The sequence below is a fragment of the Bombus vancouverensis genome, chromosome 14 (assembly GCF_051014615.1).
Source record: "Bombus vancouverensis nearcticus chromosome 14, iyBomVanc1_principal, whole genome shotgun sequence".
Classification (NCBI taxonomy): domain Eukaryota; kingdom Metazoa; phylum Arthropoda; class Insecta; order Hymenoptera; family Apidae; genus Bombus; species Bombus vancouverensis.
This window is the reverse complement of record NC_134924.1, coordinates 7,289,519-7,310,746: the sequence shown is the minus strand read 5'-3', so window position 1 is coordinate 7,310,746 and position 21,228 is coordinate 7,289,519. Positions and strand designations below refer to the sequence as shown.

The 21,228-nt window shown below is 38.1% G+C and overlaps 4 protein-coding genes across 8 annotated transcripts in view; 2 read left to right on the top strand and 2 right to left on the bottom strand.

The window, feature by feature from the left end:
* Window positions 1–2,053: 2,053 nt before the first annotated feature.
* TTLL12 (Tubulin tyrosine ligase-like 12) lies at window positions 2,054–10,882 on the bottom strand. Of its 2 annotated transcripts, none has more exons than XM_076624495.1 (2): window positions 10,639–10,882; window positions 2,054–4,387 (listed from the first exon to the last, which is right to left on the bottom strand). In XM_076624495.1, exon 2 carries the CDS (start codon window positions 4,364–4,366, stop codon window positions 2,510–2,512), a length of 1,857 nt encoding a protein of 618 aa, XP_076480610.1. In that variant the 5' UTR covers window positions 4,367–4,387; window positions 10,639–10,882; the 3' UTR covers window positions 2,054–2,509. The 2 variants fall into 2 exon arrangements, with proteins under 2 accessions (XP_076480610.1, XP_033189193.1); XM_033333302.2 differs by lacking the exon at window positions 10,639–10,882 and adding an exon at window positions 4,497–5,216.
* Window positions 5,347–8,106, top strand: LOC117156344 (uncharacterized). Of its 3 annotated transcripts, XM_076624493.1 has the most exons (5): window positions 5,347–5,365; window positions 5,469–5,542; window positions 5,786–7,195; window positions 7,282–7,589; window positions 7,673–8,106. In XM_076624493.1, exons 3-5 carry the CDS (start codon window positions 5,830–5,832, stop codon window positions 7,868–7,870), a joined length of 1,872 nt encoding a protein of 623 aa, XP_076480608.1. In that variant the 5' UTR covers window positions 5,347–5,365; window positions 5,469–5,542; window positions 5,786–5,829; the 3' UTR covers window positions 7,871–8,106. The 3 variants fall into 3 exon arrangements, with proteins under 3 accessions (XP_076480608.1, XP_033189172.2, XP_076480609.1); XM_033333281.2 differs by lacking the exon at window positions 5,347–5,365 and having other exon boundaries at window positions 5,423–5,542; XM_076624494.1 differs by lacking the exon at window positions 5,347–5,365 and having other exon boundaries at window positions 5,460–5,498.
* On the bottom strand, window positions 8,546–10,432 carry LOC117156400 (iron-sulfur cluster assembly factor IBA57, mitochondrial). Of its 2 annotated transcripts, none has more exons than XM_076624498.1 (2): window positions 9,886–10,432; window positions 8,546–9,806 (listed from the first exon to the last, which is right to left on the bottom strand). In XM_076624498.1, exon 2 carries the CDS (start codon window positions 9,730–9,732, stop codon window positions 8,635–8,637), a length of 1,098 nt encoding a protein of 365 aa, XP_076480613.1. In that variant the 5' UTR covers window positions 9,733–9,806; window positions 9,886–10,432; the 3' UTR covers window positions 8,546–8,634. The 2 variants fall into 2 exon arrangements, with proteins under 2 accessions (XP_076480613.1, XP_033189270.1); XM_033333379.2 differs by having other exon boundaries at window positions 8,546–9,780; window positions 9,886–10,396.
* A 124-nt stretch (window positions 10,883–11,006) lies between the features above and the next one.
* Window positions 11,007–21,228, top strand: part of LOC117156336 (unc-112-related protein) — a 37,037-nt gene continuing 26,815 nt past the window's right edge. Inside the window, exon 1 of the mRNA XM_033333268.2 lies at window positions 11,007–11,564. Within this exon, the coding sequence (XP_033189159.1) occupies window positions 11,426–11,564 (139 nt within the window). The 5' untranslated portion in view covers window positions 11,007–11,425. The remainder of the gene's footprint in view (window positions 11,565–21,228) is intronic.

Below are 21,228 nucleotides of genomic sequence, written 5' to 3'. Positions count from 1 at the left end.
TATTCTTTTCGTCCGAGCAGAAAGCCTTCGAGCTCATTCTCGAATAATTATACCAGCCGCACCGCTAACCGACCAAATTCTTCTTCGACCGGGCGAGAAGGGTCGAAACCAAATTACCAAATTACCCGGTGAATTGCGCGGCAAGAAACACGAAATTGCCGGTCGAAAGAGGCGAATCGACACTCGCAACGAGAGAAATAACAGGCCGATGTGCCCGCTGGAAATAAAAGGGCCGACGCAACGGTCGTTTCAACTTCTCGATATCAATCTCGTTGACGAAGAGTGTAAGGACAGAGGGGTGAAACAGGGGTATCAACCACCAGATCAACGGCGTCGGTCAGTCTGTCGTTACGACAAAAACAAAAGGAAAAGATGTCGACGAAGTAACGCGCGGCGAACGTACGAGTGTAGGAAACGGAAAGAGAAAGACTCGCGAGGGTTGAATTGGACACGGTCGCGAAACCACTCTGTACCTCCCGAACTACGTGACGCCCTCGTTATCGACGTCCCTATACGCAGAACTCATTTGCTTAATTGCCATGATTACCAGCAACGCCGACGTCGGAGAAGCCCGCTATGAGTTTCAGTAGAAGAAGGTGGCCACTACTTGGCCACTTTTCCAACCTATGCGATACGTAATTCACGGAAACGAATATAGGTATAGCCATAGTTCACAGACGTATGTAAGTGGTGCGACTACCCCGCAGACGTAACATTCGGGAATGCAAGGTACGATAGAACGGAGCCGACTACCTGGAGCCGCACGCACTAGTCCTCACTGGAGGGAGGACGCCCAGTGGAGGGTGAAATATAATCGGTCCGATGGAAAAAAAGAACAAGAAGAAGGATCACGACATAGCGTTCAAGCCGTGGGATTCTTTGCTTTTTTACCTTGGCTTTGCTTTGAATGACGTGTCGGCTTTTTAAAATTACGAAAAAAAAAAAGAAAGTAAATCCTACGAAGCATTAAAGCGTAAATTATTTTGTACGATCGACCGCGATTAGTAGACACTGATCAGCTTATTGTGCTTATTGTTGCATTTGCTGAAAAGTGTTCACAGAAGATGTTATATAATTATTTCTTTAACCATCGCTACCTTTTTTTAAACTTTGCTCACTGGTATTAAAAGTTATGTAGCTATTCCAGATCTATGGGCTACATTATGTATAGCCTGACTGAACCATAATATTCTCTGAGCGCTGTTTTACATCGATTTTCCGTCTCGAAATACATTTTCTTTATAAAGTAATTATAATTTAATATCCGCTGAATCGTATCAAACGAAATACCGTAAGTAAAATAGCTCTACGTTATCCGAGTGCGTAACAACATTAAATTCGAGCGTTGATACGTTTGTATAATTGCACGGGGCGAGCTTTGTACTAGAAAGTTCGGAGACAAAGCTTTTTCAATTGAGTACAGGCACCGCAAATCTCGTTTCGAAATAACCAAATAACGAACGGAACGATAATTAACAAAATACCATGGCGTAAGCTCATTGTTATCACGAAACGATTGTCAGTAAAACGTGATTCGACTACTAACGCCGCAGAATGAAATAAAGAAATAATCGTTGCGGTTGATTATGTCGTCGCACGCGAGACGAAACTGCGGATTAATATACGTACGTAAAAATATACGCCGGTATAAAACTCGTCGTACTCAATAAAAATCTACTGATAATCGTCGATTGAAAACAAAATAATTTGCATAAAAAGTATAGGCAAACACAGCAGGTAGCAGTCAACTTTCTGGCTACCATTTGAAATCCGAAGGTAAACGATAAAATCGTGTCGTCACGTCGACAGCATAAAATAACACGATAAAAAGGCTGCAGCTATGTAAAAATAAATGTACACAGTAGGAAATAGAACGACGAAAATAACCGAGGAAAATACAAGCGCTGGCTGAATTTATAGATCCGATGCAATTTTTTTTTCTGGAAGTTTGATTCTATATTTAGTACATCTGGAGTAATTGAAAAATTCAACATAAAATATTAAACAAATAATCACAGATGGATGATCGAAGAAATAATTAAGATCGACTGCGTATGCTTCAATATATCGACCTTTATTACGTATTCATTGTATTTTCACGGGAAAAATGATATCGCTAAAAATTTGGCATTATCGTTATGAGTATCTTTCTGCATTAATCACGCACTCGTGGATACGCGATGACCAAAGTGGACAGTCGTGAAACTGTTCCAATTGCTCTCTCGTTTATTATTCCATTAGGTACTACAATAGTCTTCCCGTTATAGCGTCAAGTTATGGGAGCTGCAAATTATTTACGGAGCAAATATACCCTTAACGTTCGCATATGCAGATTTACTGGATCTACTTCAGCTCATTATCGCATACGAAACACGGAACTCTCCTGCTTTGAATAAATAAATGTGTTTGGCCACGATGCTGACCACAAAAAGGATCGTTAATAGTTTCTTGATATTTATAATTCGAGCATGCACTTAGGCAACTGTATTTCGATTTATGTATAAAAAATTTAATCCTGCTGTAGGCACAAATCGTGAAATAGTTCCGCATTATCAAAATTCAAGAACAGGCATTTGAATATGTCGTTGTAAAAATTTGGATAATATTCGCATGCTCGTTTACAGTCAGGTGCAAAGTTAATCTCCAATAACATAGGCTGTATCGTATCTTCTTTCCATTCGAGGATCAAATCGATCGCGTATATAGCCCTACTTTGTGGGCTTTCCGCAATTCCTTTCGGTGGTTTCATCGCGACTGCAGCCTCGAAAATCTCTCTAAACATGTGCAAAATTTTTGGCTCGACACATTCCTTCCATGAAAAGTCGGGGTACTGCCTCTCCCATTCCAAGATAAAGTCCGCGCACTTTATGTGACAAAGTGGTATGTCTCCTGAATAATTCATAACTGTGAAATGTTGTTCGTACACGTCGAAATTATTTAAAGCGAATTCCTTATTCGCAAATCTTAAGAAGAAATTTTTGTAGACGAACACTTGTAGAGGTTGTACACATTTGAGCATTACTACGTATCGTATGTCGAACTTAACTTTTCCGATTTCCGGTCTGTCGTACAAAACGGGATTTGTAATATATTTTTGCGCTATCTTCGGACCTGTGCTAGGCAATCGTAATATATGGAACAAATTTTTCGTAACGTGTGTATCTAATCCTCTAGCTAGATTCCAAGGTTTACAAATCCAATGATTATCTAAATTCATTAATTTCCTCCGTTCAAAGTATGCAACAAATTGCACTAATTCTACATTTAGGTTGTATGTAGTTGGTAACCAAATTGGATAAGTTTCGAGTGTATTGGGATTGAAGCACTTTTCACCTGCTTTTCTTCTACATATAATCGACAATAAATCTTTAACAGTTAGAACATTTTCAAATGGAAATTGGTTTACAAAAACGTATGGTGATTGTGTGCTTAACCTTTTATAGTCTTTGAAATGTGAGGTGTACCATAAAATATCTGCCTGGTTTTCATCGGCCACAATTTCAAATGCAGGGTCATTTAGATATTCATTTACATATGTATATTCTGAAAAAACTTTTAATTTCGTACCTTTAGCTCTTTCAGGAGATTTAGAATCCACATTTTCTGGTAGACTTTCATGAATACGACCTGCCAAAAAGTATTGTTCATCTGGTTCAATTTGCAAGAAGCTTTCTTCGATAAATGATATTTCTATCCAAGGTAACAATAACGCTTTCTGTTTCCTTTGGTCTCTTGTTTGCCCTTCTATAAAATTTCTTGTAACTTCTTCGTCGTAATCAACATCTTTTATAGGAAACAAAAGTGTATAAGTAACACCATCTGGTAAATGCAAGAAAGGCACTGTTCTAAAGTTGGGGTTATCACTATGATTTATTGCTGATCCCACTTCATCCATAATATACCAAACTGGCATTCTATCCTCTATGGAACCACTATTTATAGCAAAAGATTGATTGTACCTCCACATTTCATTTAATACAAATTCTATCTTTTCATCTTCCTCTGCATCTGTGTCAAAACCCATTAAGGAACACATACGATCTAATAGATCTGGAATAGTTGATAAATTTTGCCTTGCATTGTTAACATCATATGTCCATGCATGATCTATCAAATAAATATTGTTTGGATCCTTAACAGCAATGCCTTCCTTATGACAAACAAAGAGCTTCCAAATAGGATCCTTTGCACCCTTCTTATCAGTATCGTAATCAATCCTCATTAATTGAAACATTAGACCTGAATCAAATACCTGGTACTGAAGTTTTTTAAATAAAATGTGCCAATATATTCTTGGCACCCCAGAAGATTCTAATTGAGGTTGGTGCGTTTGAAGAAAAGTATTAAATAATCCTACTCCGTCCATTGTATACAACTCAAATATAATCTGAAACATGGAAAATGCAGCCACATGATTCTGACACTTTATATCTGGACAAATTAACCTAGTTCTATAAAAATTATTACAGAAGGATACAATGTCAATGAAAATTTACCTAAATCTTCCTATCGATAACTATAGATATATTAATTTTTGAAGCGAATATTTATATAAATTCTGAATCTTACAAAATCACGAAAATACTGTACAACATAACCTCTCCTTTCACATTGAAACAACATTTACATATGTGTAAATGTTATGATTCCAATGGTGTCTCTAATCATATTTTAGTATAAAATATTTGCATTTATTTTTTAATTGAATCGTTTACTTTTCGTAACAACTTCGAATATACAGAAACATTCGATAATTGAACAAAAAGAGCGCACAAAGATTGTACCGTCGCAAACCCCACTGTTTTTACACCCAGAGTTTACCACGAATCTTTGCAGCTCGCCGCGATCGAATAGTGTAACATAATTCATTGTCAAATATCGCTGAAATAATATATTTAGATACTAATTTAAAAGAGAAACATTTTTATTTTTGGCCTTTTTAAAATTAATCTTTCACCAACGTATTTGTGACATCTTTCTGATTAAAATGAGACCAAACACGATATAATTTGAATTACATTTACTTATTCATATGTATTTAACTATCATTTAGTAAGTAAGCAAATATTCTCCAAATTACATACGTTGTGTTTAGTGTCATTTCAATCAGAAAAATGTAACAAATGTGTTCACAAAAGTTCCATTGATCATAAATCAAAAATAAAAAATTTTGATTTTTGAGTTAAAGGTTTAGCGTGTTAAGGTCTACCAAAGCTTGTGGCTATGTAGAATACAATTGTTTCTACACCTGCATACTTGCAAAACTTGGGACCCGATTTTTGTGCAATTGTCTAATGTTTCCGTTAAAAATTATGAATGTAAGATTGCAATTGGTTATTGGATTCATAGGGAAATTGCATTTAAAGTAAGATATAGAGAATTTTGTTTTTCGTTAATACGTTGACATTCAAAAATGAGGTATATAGAATATTAATGGCTGATTTCGTTCTTCCTGTTGGCGCTTAAAGTGTGTTCACTCTGAGCCGGCGTATTGAGAAGTGAGTTTTTCTTTGGCGGCCTGATTTGTATACATATAACCGTAGTGAGTATTTAGTATTATTTCTTATTAAGTATATTAATAATAATTAATTCTATTAATGGCTATGATTTAATTATTAACTTTCCGTATTAACCTATCTTTGATTGAACTACTATATAACGTACTAAATAACGTACTATATAACGTACCTAAATGAATCAATGATCTTAAAAAATTTAAATTGTTTGAAACAGAATAAGGACAATATGTGCGTGTAAGATTAATTATTTCTTCTATCTATAACAGGATAGCTGTTGTTTTAAACGACGACATAAGGTTTTTTGACAAAAATGGTTAAATCACAACCAAAGGAAGGTAAAAATTTAACTTCCAAACACTTACTGAATGTACCAAAGGATGGATTTATACAAAAAAATAAAAATAAAAAATTTAAACAAATACCAACTGGAAAAGTTCCATTAATTAATGGATCAAAGAAGTCAAATAGTAACAATATGAAAAATAATACACCTCAGAAATCTCCAGAAGAAAATAAAGGACTGAGAAAGAAAGATGTTGAAAATCTGCAAGAATTTTTAAAGAAACAAAAAAAAAATAAAAATTTTGGGGAGGTCAAAGAGAATGATTCTATCAATGAAGGAATTGTATTACAGGATAGCATAATTGAAAGTACTGATGAGAGTGAATCATCTGATGGTAATAAAAGTGAAGAGGAAAAAATCTTACCAGATATCCTTGGTGCCAGTCTAGCAGATGATAGTGATGAAGATGATGAAGATTATGAGGAGGACAAAAAAGTACAAGTAAAGAAAGGTGTAAAAATGTTTGATGGAGTAAGATCAAATGACAGCATTGTTTCCAATGAAGACAAGGATGATTCTATGACTGAGGATAGTGATGATGAGGTTGATGATGATGATGATGATTACGACGATGATGAGGATGATGAAGAAGAGGAAGAAGAGGATGATACAGAAGATACAGAATCTGAGAATGGAGGCAAGACTGATGGATCTTCTGTGGGTTCTCTAAAGGTACTTCTGGGAGATAGTCTTTCTGAGGATGAAGATGACGAAGACTTTGATGATTTTGACGAGAGTAACGAAACTGATGATACAATTGATGAAGATGAAAAATTTAAGAATGAAGGATCAAGTCTTCTAAAAACACTGGTGGCTGACACTACTATTGAGGATGATAATGATGATGATGATTTTGTTCAACCAACTGAGGATGATGAAGATGATGATATAAGTGATGAAGAAGATGAAGAAGAAGGAGAAGTAGAAGGAAACAGATCATTAAACTCTCGTCAAGATAAAGATTCCTCTTTAGGAGACTTTAAAGAAAATGAACGAACAATTTTTGTTGGTAATCTCCCAAAAGATGTAACAAAGAAACAGTTACAGAAGTTATTTAAGCAATTTGGGAAGATTGATGCTATTCGTTTAAGGGGTAAAATATCAAAATCCCTCGATATACCTAAACGAGTTGCAGCTATCACAAATGATTTGCACCCTAAAATGAAATCAGTTTATGCATATATTAGATTTGAATCTGAAGAATCTACTAAGAAAGCTTTGTCCGTAAATGGAAGAAAATTTGAAGGAAATTATATAAGAGTAGACATGTCTATGAAATCAAATGACAGATATGAAACAAAAAAAAGTGTATTCATAGGAAATTTACATTTTAGTAAGTATAATACAGGATAAAAGTAATAAAGATTAATTACATGATTAACTAATATTATGATATTATAAAAATGCTATAATTTTCAGATGTTGATGATGACTCAGTTAGGAATCATTTTAAGCGATGTGGTGAAATACAATCTGTGAGAATAATTAGAGACAATCAGACTGGAGTGGGCAAAGGATTTGGATATGTTAACTTTAAAAGTGAAGATGCTGTTGCATTAGCATTAGAACTAGATGGCACCACAATTTTAAATAGAGAAATTAGAGTAAAACCAAATATTGACCAAGATAAAAGAACAAAAGGAAAATATGGAAAGAGATATTCTGCAGAAAATAACCATAATTTTTCACATAAAAAATTGAAAAATACTGCAGGTGCATCAGTAACAGTATGTAACATTATTCTTTAAGAAATATTTGATGTATCTGTTAAGTTTTACTATTTAATAAAATATTAATTTACATTTTTCAGATTCGTAATAAAGAAAACGCTGTAAAAAGAATAACAAAAAAACAAAAGCTAGAAAAAAAAGAAACTAGCCCACAACAAGGAAATAACTTTCAAGGTCAAAAATCTGATGTAAACAAAAAGAAAAGTAAAAACAAGTTTGACAAAAAGAAGAAACTTTTGGCTGAAAAACTTATGGCTAAACCGAAAAAATCAAATTAAATAGCGGCATAAAAAGTATACTGTTAGCTTAAACATTTTCGTAACAATTCAATTTTAATTCATATATCTTATATACTAGCGATAATGACAAATTGCAACCTGTCATATCATTGTGAAGTAAGAAAAAACATGTAATCAAAAAGATTTAGCATTTTTAAGACTGTTATCAGTATGTATTTCTCAAATGTAAAAGAGTAGAAACAAGTATTTAATGTTTAATAAAATATTTTTATGAATCTCTTTCTTTCATTAAATTTTTTACTTTGGAATGTAGTTGTGATGGCAAATTTTGTATATTACATAACGCGCATTTTAAACAAAACCGTTTACCGAAATATATACTACATTCTAAACATACAGGTTTTTTGCAAAAATTACAATCAGCTCCTAATACTAAAACTTCTCCTTTGTTCGGTAAACTAAAAGGATCTTTCATAATATAACATTCTTCTAGATAACTTAATTGCCGCGCGAATGGTGCTTTGATGCCCTTGAAATTAAATCGTTCTTCTAATGAACAACAAGAGCACCTAAATATTTCATTTATGATTTCTTTGGGATCTTGAATTGCTGATGTTAAACCTTGATTGTGTCCGATAAAATGAGCTTCGTCCGTAGATGTACTAGCGACAGATTCCATCCTATAAAGTAACATTGATGGAAAATAATCTATAATTTTTCCTGACAATATATTTATTTTATAACCATAGATTACAACTTAGTATATATATATAAACATTAACTCGTATTTAACTTAAAAACATTCATTCTTTTTTATTAATGGAAACTTTCTGCAATTCCTGCGGCCACCAAATAGGTTTTGATACTCTTAATTTAGTATCTGATATAGTAAGAGATTGAGCATTCAAAGATTCAATAATTCGCATTAAACCTAATCCATACTGATTTTCAATTCCTCTAAATTTACCTACTATATTGCCAGACTCATTAATAATTTTATCATCATACGAAAAAGATTTATTAGGAATTTCACTAAATAATAGAGGCATTAAACGTTTTCTTACAACACCAGTATGATGAGTACGAGCTGTAAGTTCCTGACCAATGTAACAACCTTTATGAAAACTAACACCATGCAAATAATCACAATTTACTTCTAGTGGCAAAGGTTTTCCTGGTGGTAAATCTTCTACACCTTCAGGAACACCAAGTTTATATCGAAATGTTTTGTAATTGAAGTCATTAGTAGAATGTAATGCATCTAAGTTTAAATGTCTTATTATCTTTTGTCTTTCAGTTGTTGATTCTGCTAAAATTCTGATGCCTAGATCAGGAAGTCTAGGATCCTCATATATCATAATATTATCAACTACCTTGCTTACTTTATTATTAAGAGTACCACATGGAAATATTAAACCTTCAAGTTTTTGTTTATTACTATCATTATATTTGTTATTCATATATCGAGTAGGATCAAAGAATGCCCAAACATTTATATTATCTCCTAAATGATCTATATCAATTTTTTTTCTAACACGATACATTTTTAGATGTCTCTGTAATGAATCTACAACTTGTGAGTCACATTCAATATAATATACATTATTTTCTTGGCTTCTATAGATAATAACATCATACATTACTCTACCCTTGACATTTAGAAATAATGCATATAAATTTGCTGCCCCTTCTTCAAAATGCTTCATATCATTTGTAATTAATCCTTGTAAGAAACTTGAAGCTTCATTTCCTTTAACCCGCAGTATACTCTTATTTTTTAGCTGTTCTAAGATTCCAGGTGAAGATTCTGAAGAATCGCATCTAATAAATTGCTTTTGTACCTTTCCAAGTTTATTCAATTTGCACAATGGCAAAATAAATTTTTTGAGGTGTATGATCATTGTACCAAATATCACCAGAACAACGACCAAACTTTGTACAAATTTGACCTTCACGAAAGAGAAAAATTCACTCGCTAATATAATATTGTTTATCACATTCTAACCTTAAATTATATTTTTTATCTTTACTGAGGAAAGTATGGATAATCTTACGTTTTTATTTCTGTGATATTTCACACAACCTCTCTGTAAATATGCCGTTATAAAACTTTTGTCCAAATTTATTCTGGATATTTCGATTGCTTTACGACTTCGATTCGTAATTGGGTATGGTAAATCAAATGAGTAGGTAAAAGAAGAACTCTACAGTATACCACAGACTACACAAACTGCTTGTCTACTAGCGCTATCAGAAGCAATTGAACGAAATATCGAACGATATTTCTGCAGATAACATAAGGTCAAAATTTTTAATTATTATTTACTGATTTTGACTACCTGTTTAATTTTGTTTCGGGAGTTTAGAAAACGAAGATTCTTTCGTAGCTAATGACTACACCGATTGACTAAATATAATTTCTATATTTACTATAGCAAATTGCAGAGACAGTACAGAAACACTCCGATTTTTCTGAAGTCGGTATTTCAGAGCACACACGATACGAGATCCTATAAGATGCCAAGTCTATTTTATGCCTTGATACATATCCAATCAAAATAGACTTTATAGATTTGAAAGCAATATTGTGTATACGTTACAAGATTTAGGCAAAAGTAAATAAGGGGCTGAATATATTAAAGCATTTAAAAATACCACTGTATAATATATGTCTAAAAAGTTCGTTTTATAATCCTTCTTATATCTGGTATCGAAGTAACCGTATATGTATGTATGTATGTATGTACAACAGCTCATAATGAATCACATGCATAACTTGTTTCAACCATAAAAGATAAATTAATTACCTTATTCGAAGGGAGAACTGGAGCAAGTACTTTTAGGTATACAGCATTTGGAAAATGCAAAATCTGGATAAAGATCCATAGGATTCTCTGGATTACGGTGTATCGATGTGATGGAAGAAGGCAACGTATCGGCGAAGAAGGAAGGGAGAGTCAACGCGAGCACCATCCACGAGAAGATCGAGAAGGACGACGAGAACTCAAAGGCAATGAAATAGGAAAGGAAAAACGACGAAACAGTAAGGCCACGGTGTGTCTGTAGACGCGAAGGGAAAGGAAACCGAGTTGTGTGACGGGTTACCGCGCGACGTTGTCGGGGGGAGAGATCTGCGCGCGCATTCCAAGCGCGCTACTTGTAAATAGTTCTATTCTCGGCAAGAGAGTGTAGCCGAGCCGAGAGTGTACGGTCGACACCAGTCGAGAAACCAGCTGGGACGTGAGGCTAACGTTGGAACGCCTCTATACAGAATTCGGAACGAATTTGTGCGAGTCCGATCAAAGCAACCAGTGTATCGCAAGTGCGTACACTAGGCCAAATCGAGTTTGCTTAAGAAGTCGTGAAATCCACTGATACTGCTAGATTAAATACAACTCGTTATTCACCGAACGACGAATAATTTTGAGGTGTATTCGCGGTGATGTCAAGTGCCGCGAAATCATGATTTTCGCACCTTAGAACGAACTTTTCTTCTCGAAATCGAGTGTCTGGAGCTGAAGGTGCATCGCGTTAAAGAACGTGTTGGTTTATAATTCGATATTTTTGACGTACGGTCGCCCGAGATCGGGAAAAATGTATTCCGATGGTCACGAGGTGGACGGCAGCTGGGTGCTGCGTGTTTATGTGACCGATCTTCAAGTGGAGAGGAGCTTACGAGTAAAAGGAGAATTGCACATCGGCGGTGTCATGCTTCGACTGGTTGAAGATCTCGGTGAGTCTTATCGCCTATTTTTTAATATCTCATAGAAACATCTCAGAGATCATTTTCTAATCGACTAAAAGGGGAAAGCGCGCGGGAATTGAAAATTCAAATGATTGCTGACGATTAATTTGTGGCTTGTAATAGGTCAAATTGTCACGTGACAACCTCAGGATTATCGTACGCAGGATCGTAGAGAGGCTAGATCTCTGAAGGCGATAACTTTTTGTTAACGAAACATCGTTCCGTACTCCATTTTTGAAAATATCGAATCAACGTGGTGTTAGGACGATCAATAGACCTTTAAGCGGCGGAATAGCAACAAGTTGCGGGATTATTAGCGTGTCGTTACGAGGACCGCGACTGTTCGAGATGTGGTCTCCCACCATCGAAGAGACGACTGAAGTGTGCACGGGAGTGGAAAAACTGGACGGCCGAACTAGTTTCGCCATGACGGCGGACGTGTGGACGCGACCAGCGACTCCTTTATATGCTAAAGGAGCTCCCACAGCTCCGTAGAGAGACGAAAGACACGTGAGACCGGCAACCAATTCCTATGTCTGGCCGCACGTAAAACGAACACCGTACGGTCACTTTCGTCGTAGATAAGCATAACCTAGTCGGTGTCTTATTCCCTGATGAATCGTCGCAGAAAGAACAACTGATTCTACGAATACTTTGCTCTTCCTTTTATTCTTTAAATTGTGTTTCATGGTCTACACGTTAATTTGTCAGGATCTTTAGGCAAAAATTCCTCATTTTAGATGATGCTATATGAGAACTACTGTCGGTCAATACTCCAGATAATTAACCAGGTTGAGAGTAGGATAGTTTCGGTCTCGACGAATTAACCAATTTCGATCAATTGAGCGTACCGTAACCCACGTATGTACGCATGGCCGAATAGACGAGCGAATATATCGTAAGGCACGTTGGAGTCTAGTTCCAGCTGTCCTAAAAAGATATCGTGCAATTTCTGTGCAAATTATCCGTGAAATTTAACAAGTGTTTGCCTTTACATGACCAATTTCATCGATAAACGCTCGATTATTGCTATCAGCTTATATCCGGACAACACATAACTTCGAATGAAATTGGTAATTGGCTGGAAGAATTTGTTCAGTAATGAAATTATCAGGCTATTGCTCGATGCTTGTCTTAATAGTTAAAATAACATCTACTAGTTAATTTATTTACTCAACATCGTTTATACAACACAGTAATTTATACTTAGGGCCGATATTGGTTTCCCTTTTCCATCCGTTTGCTGCTTATTGCAAACAAGAACAACCGCTGAGCGTATAAAATTTTGATACGCGTTAGTCCATCTTCTATTAGCCATCAATGTATTTTCAGCAGTGTCTTATAAAGACGACATTTCCGTCTCTCTTGCCCCTTCGATCACGCGACAAAGAACGAGCCAGGCTTATTTTAACTTGCTGTTTCTTTCATCCGATTTTTCGAGCCGGCCTCTACTTCCACGTAGACGATCGTTTCTTCGGTCCCAAAAGGGATCTTCAACATTCTGCGCTCGTCCGGCCCTTTATCCCTTCATTAAATCTCGGCCTGCTATCCCTAACTAAGCTTTACGTCTTTTTTATACCGATATTAAGTCAATCATCTTTCGTGATTTTAAGTTCATATGTTCCTCAATTTACACTGGAAAGCGATTTTTTGATTAGGTTTTCTAGATATTAATAATTGTCCTATGCATGCGCGCTTTTACGTGGTTCTTTAACTGTACCAAACAATCGAACGCTTTTTCTATAAAATCCGGCCACTTTGAAACGTGGCAAAAGACTACTTCCGGCAAGAGAAGATTTAAACTATGGTTTACTCGCTGCTTGTACGACAACGCGATAACTCGTATCTGAAAGATATGCCTTTCTGTGTGTAATGACGATAATTTCACATGAGTGCCGATATATCTACGCTTCGGTCGACCTAACTTTCCGCTCTGACAGGTATAGCATAGTTCATATCGATCGAAACAAAACATTTCGAGTCGTTCTTTCAAAAGATGCATCTTTTTTCTTGGAACAGAGCGTCGATCGCACGTTTTCAAGCACCGAAACCAAGATTCAACGGACGAGGAAAAAAGAAACAGGTAAAAAAAAATCCAACAGCAAAAGCTTTTGTTAGGTGGGCCTTCCTTGCCCTTCCAGCTTGACAGGTTACCGTAGTTGTACAGGTGTTGGTCCAGCGCTTCCAGCAGCATCTTGCCAGTACCATGGCAAAACCCTATGTAAATATACCGGGTGTCCCAGGAGGAGACCAGATTCGAACTCATTGTACGGAATCACGTAGTAGAATACTTCGGCGCGGCAAAAGGTCGACATTCTTCGAGAGACCGAAGAGAAATGCACTGCTACGCTTGCATATACGCGACAACACGCTCGTTCGCCACTTAAACGGATGCGAGCGCTTATAAATGGCGCGTTTAAGCTCAATACAGATACATTGGTGTATAAGTTACGAGATACTTCCCGTGGATATCTTACGATCACATCGGTCGACTGTTTAGAACCGGCATTAGAAAAAAATTCGGCTAAAATTTATATTCCCTCCCCGGAACGATCGCCATATATTTCCCTGGCGTTTCGGACAGCGAAGTAAGACACACGCTATGTGTATTTTTTCCTCCCTCGAGAGATTTAGTGTACTCTGCATGTAGAATACCGCCATTGGAAAGCCACGACATTATGTTACATGGTAGTCAACTGTCACACGGCTGTGCGGTGACTTCTGCATTCCATTGAAACGAAAACGAGAGGATTATCTTAGAAGTTGGATCGATATAACTTGAAAGAAAGGCGTCGCGCTGTTTATCCGAATAATTAACGTTCGTCGGATGGACACGTGCGTATACGCTAGCAAGGGAAAAGGGCGAAAAAACTGGAGGACTCGAAAGTACCGTACATCAGTAAGTCGATGACAAGACTACATTCTTCTTGCGTCGCTTCTTCGAAATCGAAAGAGACCCTACGACGTTGCCACTGCAACCGTCATCTTGGGAGGCTACGATCCGATGAGTCGCTCGCTTAATTAACGAAACCGATAAGCGTCGACTTCATTATGAAGATTAAAGTCGTCTTGGAACGGCCGATCCCACGGTCCGCTCAGATTGCCATCGTTCTCACAGCTTTTACCTGTGACCATTTTTTCCCATGCAGTTGGAAGTTGCAAAGAGACGCAGCGGGAAGCCGGGGAAAATTCTTGGCGTACGATTCCTTCGCATTTTCGTTGGAGAATCGGTAAGGTTTAAGGTTGTAGAAAAGCCATCGCCGGCATGGCCGTGTAGAAGAAAGGTGACAGGCCCGCAGGTGCCAATGTTTATAGTTGGTTACGACACGTACCATTCTGTAGGAGTCCGGGCGGCAAGGTAGGAAGAAGAAAAACGCGAAGAGGTCGAAGAGGAGAGAGCGAGAGAGGGAGGCCGCTAACGCGTGGGCACACAAACGCCACTCTCTCAACGTAGATTTTTAGCGTTTACTCTGATCAACGACGAAGCCACGGAGGCAAAATCCGAACTGCGAGACTTATCCGAGAGCCACTTAACTCGAATTATCTGCTCGGCTTACGTGTACAGGTTCGGATTACCCGCTTCGTAATTTTATATTCCGGCTACCTCGTACGGTATGGTAGCACGGCCTTCTTACGAAATTGTGCCTGTCCGAGGGAAACCGACGAAGCATCATTCTGACGTGCGGAATCTCCATCTCGCGTTGGTGGTTTCTCCTTCAACTTTTTCATCGCGTGCGTGTATATTCGAACGTTGCATAATAGATTTTAATTGGCATTTGTCGATTTCTGAATTCTCATCAAGTCAGTTCGAGTTTCTTGGAAACTGAAGAGACGCGGATGAGGTAATTTCTCTGCTAAACGGAGTCATCAAATCGTTAATTTTCTGTTTCGTTGGGTCGCAAGAATACTACGTTCCTGACCATTACACGATTTCGATAATGTCGTGGAATGTTAATATTACCACGTTGCAATGGCTAAATAAAAAAGATAAGTACAGACAGGCATTTAATCTTATGTAATTGCGTTTCCTAATTGATTTACTTGGACTTTGCGATTTATCAATTTATTTCTTGATTTAATACAAAGCAGGCGAAAGAAGCGGTAGACGATGTGATATATATGTAACGAAAGGACAGGTTTCGGTAGGATCGTTCCTTGGCCGAATTCTCCTCGGTATGGTATCCTCGTCCTCGATACCGGTCATTTCTCTCTGCTCGTTCTCGTAGTTACCAGGTGCGAAAGAATCGGAGGCATTTATTGTAGTGCACCCGGACCGTTTCGCCATTTCGAGGCAAGGTCGCTCTTACGGTACTCGCACGAGGCGCGCAAGCTTCTTTTATCTTGGAAAGCCTTCGTACGATCGATGCCACCTTCGTTGGCCGATCGTGCCGTTAACACATCGTCCACAATTATTACCGTGCATCATTTGATCGATCATCCTACATTACCGTTTTATACGCGTACCTCCGTATTATTCCAGTATACCGTACAATCTCTGACGATACGACTGTCGAAATCGTCTTTCATAAGACATTAATCGAGCCTTGAATGCTTACCATTTATTTTGTTCGTGAGAGACAGAGGTTTCCTCTATAACAACCTGATTACAATAGTAATCCATTCACAAATGCGCGCAAATGCGCTACGAGTCTTAATCATGCTATAATTGGATGGTAAAATAACGAGGAGCTAACGCCAAAGGCGAAGTTCCGATGACGTAACAAATAATAGTGGATTACAATACTATACCATACGAGGGAAGAGAAGTTAACGTCTGACATTGCTTTCCTCGATTCCCATAGCTGTTCTATTCGCGCTAAGTAAGATAGTTTCTATCGATCTGTACGTACCTATGCAAAATAGTTTCTAACTGGTCTCTATCGCTATGTGCCATATCTATGTAACATTCTTTCACGAATATACTCTGTGAAAATAAACTTTATCGTTTGCTATTGCCACTGGCTTACCATATATCCTCAAAGTGTCCAAGTTATCTGTTTGAATATGGAAAGGAAGGAAATGCGAAAGATTCATCGCTTCTTGGACTCGTGATAATCTTATTTGTTGGTGATATAGGATCGGAGCGATACCACCAGGGCAAAACTCAGTCCTTCCTTGGAAGAGACTTAAGAAGATTAGCTACTTGCGGCTCTCTACACGGAATTAAAGGTCGCCGTATGGAAATTCTACTCTGACCGCGTTATCAATGAAACTTCAATACGTACATAGAGATTGTGGAAGACGATGCGCTCAAGCGTGTGTATTTCCAACAATTTCTAGCTTTCCGACGACAACTTTTTCTTCTAGCCTTGATCTGCCTGCGAATGAGATGAACTAGCAAAAACACGATAAATGTTTTTGAATATTATCGGTCATCCTTCGACCGTTAAGTAGGTAAGCTAATGAGTTACACGTTGCTACTCGATTACTGAGCTTGTAATAAGTCGCCGCTGTGGGAATAATCATCGGTCGTGCTAATCGAGGCGTATAGTTGAACAATTTCTGCGACTGCTCTTCTAAACGCTCATTGTAGAGGAACGAAATAATAGAAAGCAATGAAAATAAACTTGTTTGCAAGGAGACCATTTATCATGGAACACTTGCAGCAATTTCTGTCCGAGAAGCGCGGGCTATCTTTTTTAGACGCCTCTTTCGTTGCATCTGGTGACTCACGCCGGACTATGATACATACCTTATTCCAGTTTTAAGTAACACGACACTTACGGTGCAGTCCCCGGGAACAGGCCGCGATATCCGCACATTTCTCTCTGGTATGAATAATTCCCTAGGGCGTGAGCGAGTCAGTTTTTAGCGTTTTACAGTCGGACGAACATGCTCGACGGGTTTTGTAATTGGCGGCAGGCTGAATCATCCGCGAAAGAGGAGTCCTTTTAAATAAATTGAGAACGAAGGATACTCCGTGAACTCGTCGTCGACTAATTATTCGAGGAACTGAGACGACTCTTAGACAGATGCTACTCCAGAAATATAATTGCGTTCAATGTAAAACAATTCCGCACAAAGAAACCAAACTTCTACTCTGTTTGGTTTCCGAGCATCTTTGACTTGTAAATGAGCTACTTCGTAGCACAAGCCTCAACTCTCTCAGTTCTAAGCGAATGTTCCAGGCAAAGTTCAATGTTAAGGACATAAGTTATATAACGGCTTTTCGTCTGCGACTCGTTCTTTTCTGCAACGTCGCTGAATAATGTACTGAATGTATGTCTGCGAGACATTGTTATAAGATAGTAAATCCCAATGGAAGTTTCGCAAGTTCAATAGTACGAGCCATGGTTATGGTAAGTCTAGCCGAGTAGGGTTTTCGATAGAATTTGTTCACCAGCCAGTTGGCGATGCTCCAACAGAAACGACCGTAACGCAAAAAACTTGAGCCAGCACTGAGTCACCGGGCAGCTGTTGATTCTCGAGCATTTATCATTTTTCAGAATGTTGGAAAAGATTTCATTATCTATACGCTCATTGTAATATGTTACGAACATTCGGGGTTTTTATTAAAAATTGTTTCATGCGCATGCTAAAATCATAAAAGTGCGTGTTGCAACATTTGCGGTTCTGGCTGATGGTCGAGCAAAGTGTTGTTCGTCGTGTTCTAAACAACGGCAGAGGATAATTGTTGCATACGATACTTGTCTTAATCACAAGTAGTTAAGAGTGGAATTACAGTGCGAATATAATGTGAAAGTGGGAAAGACAGCTTGTGCAATAATCGCATAGCAAAGTTTATGTCTATAATACAATGTCTATGACATAACATTCGCCTCAGCATTGCGTCATCGGTAGATCATAAATTTCTTACTGCATTCTTTTAAATTCCCGGCGAATCAATAGTTAAACTTTAACGAATGGAAACTGTAAACTGACTGAACTGTTCGGTCAAACTTTATCGCGCGCAAAGGGTAGAAGTATGCGGAGAAGAAATAATGTCGGTAGCTGCTCCCGAAACGCGTTTCTTGGGATAAGATAACCGTTCCGTACTGTTTTCGAGACTCCAAGTGAATGGATTCTAAGCCATTGATATCATTTATTTTTGTGTCACATAGTCTGAGTATTTTAGTTCACGTGACACAGAGTTCCACAAACTGATAAATCTATTTTAAGCTTTGTTCATATCGAAAATATCTCTATTTATTTTCATCGATTACTTTATACGTTTCACGAAAGGTATTTTTCCTTGTCTGGAAAAAGAACCGCAAATATATCACAGGAAGTCATTAAGGTATCTAGAGAATCGATTCGTTATTTATGCGGATGAAATAAGCGGCACATTTGACGCTGAGCAACTAAAGAATGATCATCTCTAAATAGAGGGAATAATTTAAAGCGATGATCAAGAGCTGACAAAAGAAATTAGAGGAGGAAGTTATCGTTATTGATGAAAATCGACCGAAACCTTGGCTGAGTGACTTCATTATTGTGGTTTGTCAGCACGACGCACAGAACTTATAAGGCAATAAATCGGTTCAACGAATTCACGACGACCAAGAAAGAACTGATGCGTAAGCAGAGAAAGATAAAATTCCATATATGCCTTTACGGGAAGCGTGAAACAATCTTTTCCAATTTTGTCACATAATTTCGAAGATACTCACGACTTTTGTGTTACGTTTTATTCCGTTAACGTGATTGCTCGGACACGCCTCGAAGACCTACCTGTAACATAGTCAAGGTCATTCCTTTCCGGCAAGAAATACCAAAGGAAATTTCCTTTTGGTTAGATGCAGCCTTGACTTGAATAATGATGATGAGATCAAACAGACCACACCTCTATTAATAGGACTTTAGCGAAGTCTAATATTTTAGAAAATGGTCCCTCCGATGTCTCAATGTGTAAGACCGTGATGTCATTTAAAAGCAAGCAGAAATATTCGTAATCGTTATTTCTGCAGTATTGCCTACAATTTAGCTATGAGAAACGCCTATGAGAAATATCGTTAAAATAGTTTTTCCTTTGAATTCTTTTCTATGCTTACGCATAGTTGGCGCAGAAACACGCGAGTATTTCATTCAGTTTATCTGTCCAGTGGGGTGCCAGCAGCAGGCTTTCGTGCGACCTTCTTCTCGGGACTGGTGCTCTCTTCTGATGGCGCCTCGAGCATGGTATCTCGAAAATAAAGCAACGAAAAGCGTGGATCGTGAAGTCACTACGTCCGGTCGCGCAAAGAAAAAAAAGGCGAAACGAATACTTTATTGCACAGCAATACTAGCTTCTATCGGCTATTAAGTTATATCAGAAAGGTCGGCCAATCTTTTCGCAGAAACGATTTCCCACTGCACAGATTAACAAGAAGTGCTTCGATGAACGTAATCGGAGTGCAGCACTCGTAAATACGCTCCACTGCTTTCAAGCGACAATTCATTCGTGCCTAAGCTTCGGCGATTAATATTAAAATTGCGATTAATTCTCTTTAATGATTCAGCTGAGCGCGAAGAGTTGCGAAATCTTGCGTACAAAGAAGACAGCGTTAATCGCCATTGTGAATCTTCCGAGTACGAGTTATGTTTGTACTTTACTGATGTGTTAACAAAGCAAATTGTCGTGTTTTATTTTCGTGTCGTGCCGTGAAAAGTTATCGCGGTGAGCTACCCCGATGTCGAAGGGTCTTGATACGAGGAATCTCGGAACACCCGTTGTTTGGGTCCATTATCTCTATTTTTTTTTTGACCCCTTCGGTGCTTAGACTCGCGCTCTTTTCAGCTGTAACGCCGAAAGAGTTCCAAGAAACACTTTTACGTGCTCATAAAAATTTTGATGTTCCTTCGAAACACCATCCTGACTGTTGCTCGCTACACTGTATTGTAAGTCTACTAGATTAGAAACTCGAGAAGAACGTATATAATATTACGCGAATGCCTTTCTTTGTGTTTGGAAATGTTTTCCTCGATCTATTTACTATTCAATCGGATCTTCATTCTCGATATTCTTCTTAAAGCCATTTTTCCCATCCACTCAACTTTCTCGACGCCTCTTTAAGAAGTTACGTAGGTAATCGTTCGTAATCCCGCAGTTCTCATTAAATCTTCGTTGTTTCATGGTCGTTGTCAGGATCCAAAAACTGGCATGGCCTCTGTATTGTTCCTCTGTGGACATCTTCGAGGCGTTTCCACACGGGCCCCAACGGAGAGACGTGAAATGTCAGGCGTGGGCAGTAGCTGCCTTTTCGACGCGTGATTTCAGCTCCCTCGACGAAAGTGCGCACACATCTTTCCTACGGAACTATATAAGGCGAGCTTTCTCCGACTCGTTTTCGAAGTTGCGACTCCGTCGGTGACTTCACGTCGAATTTACGATACAATACGTGTGCCAGGAGCGATCTCAGGCATCGCGTTCATCGTTATCGAGCACACGATTACGAGAGTGAACGGAAATCTCGAGTGGCTGTTGATTGGCGCAAGGACGCAGAGCGTACAATTTGCAAAGGAACACGCACACGAACAGACTGTGTCGTGGCACGAACATGAGACGTGGAAAGTTGATTGGGAGCGCGAGGCCAATGAAATAACCGCCGACATCCCTATACCCTCGTGAATATTTCAGTAGTCGTCGTGTAGTCGTTTTCAGGATGCGACCGCTAGCAAATTGGGGCGGCTTAACGAATGAGGATGCAGGTGTTGCTACAATTGGTCGCACTCG

Excerpts from the sequence above, each read along its gene's own strand:
- TTLL12 (XM_076624495.1), bottom strand. The coding sequence starts at position 4,366 with ATGGACGGAGTAGGATTATTTAATACTTTTCTTCAAACGCACCAACCT.
- LOC117156344 (XM_076624493.1), top strand. The coding sequence starts at position 5,830 with ATGGTTAAATCACAACCAAAGGAAGGTAAAAATTTAACTTCCAAACAC. Across the intron at positions 7,196-7,281 it reads CATAGGAAATTTACATTTTA|ATGTTGATGATGACTCAGTT; the intron begins GTAAGTATAATA and ends TATAATTTTCAG. Across the intron at positions 7,590-7,672 it reads CTGCAGGTGCATCAGTAACA|ATTCGTAATAAAGAAAACGC; the intron begins GTATGTAACATT and ends TACATTTTTCAG.
- LOC117156400 (XM_076624498.1), bottom strand. The coding sequence starts at position 9,732 with ATGATCATACACCTCAAAAAATTTATTTTGCCATTGTGCAAATTGAAT.